This window comes from Hyalella azteca, unplaced genomic scaffold (assembly GCF_000764305.2).
Source record: "Hyalella azteca isolate HAZT.00-mixed unplaced genomic scaffold, Hazt_2.0.2 contig14817, whole genome shotgun sequence".
Lineage (NCBI taxonomy): Eukaryota > Metazoa > Arthropoda > Malacostraca > Amphipoda > Hyalellidae > Hyalella > Hyalella azteca.
The window spans coordinates 162604-167614 of NW_025944691.1; the positions used below are offsets into that span (position 1 = coordinate 162604).

At 35.6% G+C, this 5011-nt stretch overlaps 1 protein-coding gene across 1 annotated transcript; it reads left to right on the plus strand.

The window, feature by feature from the left end:
- The first annotated feature begins 807 nt into the window (after nucleotides 1–807).
- On the plus strand, nucleotides 808–4442 carry LOC125179064 (caveolin-3-like). The gene is made up of 5 exons (XM_047884196.1): nucleotides 808–844; nucleotides 1820–1941; nucleotides 2671–2850; nucleotides 4095–4197; nucleotides 4351–4442. The coding sequence occupies exons 1-5, from the start codon at nucleotides 835–837 to the stop codon at nucleotides 4440–4442; spliced, it is 507 nt and encodes a 168-aa protein (XP_047740152.1). The 5' UTR covers nucleotides 808–834.
- The last annotated feature ends 569 nt before the right edge of the window (nucleotides 4443–5011 follow it).

Below are 5011 nucleotides of genomic sequence, written 5' to 3' on the forward strand. Positions count from 1 at the left end.
TTAATAAAAAAATATACTCGTTTAAAATTTAAATTACTGAGCACATTTCTTAAAATCATCAAGATATTTTAGCAGGATTACAAAACGTATTTTGTAGTAAATTATGTCACACAACCGAATTCTTGGGAAGATATCGGAATACAAAGATTATGCAAGTTAATTAAAAATTTTACCTTGTGAAGAAATGGAATCAAACTAATGCACGTATCGAGCTTTCGTTGCTGCAATTCGAGGCTACACTGCTATATCACCTAATTCCGTCATCCCGAATCCCTTCAGACCTGTAATATATGTTCAATAGATGCAAACGTTCAAACCCGTGATTATAACGTCAAACTCTCATGTGATACCCGTTTTAAAAGTTTGAAAAACAAAATTATTTTCTATCCTTTGAATTGGAATAGCACATAACAAATTAGAAACCGAACTTCAAAGTTAGGTCCATCCTGCTTCCTAGTTTTGCTATATATCACAATTCTCCCACTGATTAAAATTTTAGATCCGTAAATTGAATGTTATGCATTCACGCCCGAATTACCCTTTATACTCGTATATTTACGGAAAAATGCTGAAGAAAAAATCAATCAACAAATTCAACAGACATTCCATAGATTAATTACGTTCGCAAATAAATTTGTAACATGTAGTACTGTTATGAAACAATGGCCTTTTAGCACTTAAATACATATGAGAGTGCAATAAGAAATATTTACACTGCATTTATTTATTTGTAATAATTTCTGAACACCTGTTGCAGGATTTCGCTTTAAGTTACAAAAATTATTGTTGATCATAAACATTTTTTAATTTAAACTCCTACAGTTTCCCAGCACGATGAGTGAAGGTGAGTTTGCTGGAATGAGCGAATGATGGAAAAACGACCAAAACTATTGAACAATAAAGCAATAAGTGAAATAATTATGAAAAACTTGACAATAAGGGTACAAAATTTAAAAAAAATAATACACATAGTTTTTATTTGCTCATGTGGATATTTAAACTATAATGAAATCTAGTCCAACATGTGCTTATGTGCTGCCGGTATAATCTGGTATATGCGAGGTTAGAGTGGGGAACACGTCACGATACCTGCTGGAAACACTTGTCTTGACTATATACCATGCCAATGATTTTAAAAAATATCTCGATTTAATAGATAGATATTTGTGAAGATTTTAGCTTCGCATAGTTAGATATACTATTTGCACTCCACAAGTGAACATACACTTTTCACACTAAATTTTGGTGACAAAATCTATAACCAGGTGAGCAGCAATCAGTGGAGAATAGATTTAAAAACATTATTCACATAAAAAGCATTTCTGTAGCACAATTCATGCGCAATAATATATAAATATTTCCTTCATGATAACAGTTTTTATTAAAAGTTTTATATTTTTGTTACTGTCTAAAAATTTAAAATAAGTAGCTGGGAAAGCGAGCAAAAATTCAGACTGATATCTTAGTTTTGAGTGGCATAACGGTGAATCAACTATGTGAAGATATCAGCAGGATTCAGCCATACCTGACCGAGGTCTCAAGGCTCTTTATCCACTTTATCCATCATTAGAATAATCAAATGCAGAATTTCACAGCTTGTAGGGCATTTCTAACACAACATAATATTTTAGGAGTTAATATTTTAGTCTATGTTTCTAAATTAATTAAACCTGAAAATTTTACAACTGATTGTCAACACCAAACCTCGGATCTTTACCTAACCATTTTCCTCTACACATGGATCAACTCTCAAATTCTATCAACTACATTTTGCTTTACTGACTATCACTTAATTAGACAAAAATTTTCACCCTCACAGGGCCAATAAACGACACAAATGGAAGAACGGCGAGCAACAGGATTTTCAGTAGCGTAAGGAAGGTGATGGGAAGCGATGACGAGACGAATCGCGACCCGAAAAACCTTAACCCCCACCTTAAGGTCTGATGTCCTCCACAGAGGTGTTATGAGCGCCATACCATATAATAATTACTTGTTTTTATAAAACACAATTTTTTTGGCTTTTCTGAATTTTTCTAAGCTCATGTTTAATTTTCTTAACTTGTACGAAATTATTTTTCTCTTGATTAATAGTCATACTTGAGAAGTAAACAGCGGTTCTGGATTGCAATACGTTTCATTATGGTGGAATATTGAATACGACAGTTAATCTAGTAGTCGAAGTCGAGTAAAGATATCTAGTGTACACTGTAATATATGTAAAGCGTCTGAGTTTACGGTCATGAATCACTAGAGCCTTGTTTCTGTCCTCCAAGAGACGAGTACTACCAAAGCTTTTCGATCATCAACGGTTTTTGTGTAGTGGGTGAAGTGGGTGGTAGCCCTGTTATTATACAATATTTTATAATCGAGATCGCATTGAAAATTTATTGTACTTTGCGTTCGTGGTTTGCCGTCTCAAAATCCTATAACAGAAATATTTTCAAGTTTGACACTCATCCTTAGATCGAGTGTTCACATTTGTTGAATTTTTTTAATTTTCATCTCCTTACTTTGTTTGCGCTTGACATTATGGATACGTCTAATTATAACTTATAAGTGGGTGTCTCACAACACCGTTGTTTGGCAGCATTCAATGCAACGTACCGTTGTAGTGTCAAAAAATCTTTCAATGTAAATTGTGAATATATTTGTTGCGTTTCATTGTAGGTGATGTGGAACGATATTGTGGGCGAGCCCGAAGGACTGAAATCCCTCGACATATTTTGGACCTGTTCGCGGATAACTTACAACGTGTCACGCACGTTTTGCTACATCCTGCTGGTCGTCCTCTTAGGACCGCTCATCGCGCTTATCAACGGTTTACTCTTCGCGATCCTCTCCTTCTGCGTAAGTTAAAATCTGTGACAATTGTAACCTTGGATTTGTAGAGTTAGACATTATGTGACTTTCATTTTGTAATACAATTATAATTTACCTTTACCTGGGCAACACCGTTAGGAAGTTAACGTCGCGCACAGAATTTTTTCATTAGTCATTATCGTTCGGCTGATCCCCGCTGCAGATACGCACGTTGCCAAGGGTATTATTCTTTACACTATTTTTCCATCTTAATACTTATATTCAAAGCCCACCTTGTTGTTAATTTGCCTTGCAGTAAAATCTCAGTTTCATTCTCTTTCATTTACAATCCTGTTGGTTTACTGTGTGGGTAATGACTGGCTCCTACCCCACAGATTCACTTTAAAAGTTCACAACTACAACAGATTCACAACAGAATTATGGCTGTGAATATGACTCTGTCAAATTAAGATTTCGATTTCGCATGCCTTCAGCTTAAGCGTAAAGAGGGCAAACTGCCCCGAGAGTTTCACAATCTTCCTTTTGAATGAATATTGAAATATATTCACTCAAAGTTAAATAATAATCGATTATATGATATAGACCAACATTAACCACCATGATTCCCACATGATAATTCGCAACTAAAGTTTGTTTACTCAGTCACTCAAGCCTTCGTATCATTTGAATAGATTTTTTCCTTATTCGTAAATACATTTGGAGATTTTAAGAACAATATCTAATCTTTTTTCGATAATCATACGTATATCAACAGGAAAAATTATTTTCGCGGCTCTAATTTTAACTACGGTGCTAAGCAACCACGATTGTAGATGATAGAAAGCTATTAAAATTATTACAATAGCTGGACATAAGCGCAGTTAGCCACGCTCAGTTAGCCACCTTCTTCAACTGTTACACATTTTTATAGATGTTAAAGGTTATGCTGAAAACGTGCGAATTTTGAACATACGTTCGATGGTCATCCATCAATGTTCAAATAATACTTAATATCCTGTATACTCAGTGCTTGTACCATTGAAATTGTATGTTCGATTTTCCTTTTTATTCCGATTTTTTCATTTTTAGCGCATTTTCTCATTTATGGGAAAAATGCACTATTGTGCTCGCCATGTCCGTCTGTCTGTCTTTCTGTCCGTCCGTCTGTCCATCCGTCCGTCCGTGACCTCAAGTTTTCGTCGACGAGAAAATGCGCTCTCTGTCACTCACTGCAGTGAGTACTGAGTTATATGTATATTTTTCATTTGTGTGCACGTTTTTCTTCATTCCAGCAAATTTGGTTAGTTGGGCCTTGTCTTCGGTGCTGTAAAATCAACTGCGGCACATTAAGAATGTTCACAGAGACTCTACTTCAGGGCCCATACTTTCAAAAAAAGTTAAGAGATCGTAAGTTCATCAGCCAATCATTGACGGCCTTTTAAGCAAAATCCACCAATCATAGACAAGAAAATAGAGCGTAAGTACTTACGTTCACTTAGCGAGTTTTGAAAGTATGGCCCCTGGCCACTTGCGCGCCATACGTCGAAGTCTTCGCTCTCATCTTCTCGAAGTTCAAAGTCAGGCACCAGAAGCTGCCTGAAGCCGACACCGACAACGCTGCGGATTACTTCAATGTTTAGTAATCCACTGAACTTTAAGTAAAATCCGGTAGAGAGGCGAGTGAATTGGTTATCGTTTTCTCTTCTCATCTAAAAAATTAATGATGATTCTACCAAGTTAAGATTTTGAGTATGACTCTGCAGAGTGAAAACGGTAATATCTCCTGACTATGCTGTGTTCACTCTAGTTTTCACTGTGACCATACCTCAAAACATAACTAAGTAGAGTCATAATCGCAGCCATGCTTTCTTATAGTATTACGTTGTGAATCCGCATAATAATTAAGATTAGTTATTTATGGGAATGTTAAATTTATAATTTTCATGATTTATCATTCATTTACTCGCGGCAAAACATTCGCATCATAATTAATAAATTTTAATGGAGTTCAGCAACTATATCGCGGAAAGGTTTGCGGCATTTATAGGGTAAAAAAGAAGAGTCGAGCGAGAGGAGAATGAGGAGAGTATCGGACGTAAGAGGTTGCGAGACATTTTATGCTGAGTTATCACTATTTATTATAACGAGTACGATCGTGTTAAGCTAGGTAAACCTAACAAATGGATGAGTGTTTTTATGATTTCGTCGG

Excerpts from the sequence above, each read along its gene's own strand:
- LOC125179064 (XM_047884196.1), top strand. Across the intron at positions 2,851-4,094 it reads TCGCGATCCTCTCCTTCTGC|CAAATTTGGTTAGTTGGGCC; the intron begins GTAAGTTAAAAT and ends TCTTCATTCCAG. Across the intron at positions 4,198-4,350 it reads GGGCCCATACTTTCAAAAAA|TCTTCGCTCTCATCTTCTCG; the intron begins AGTTAAGAGATC and ends CATACGTCGAAG.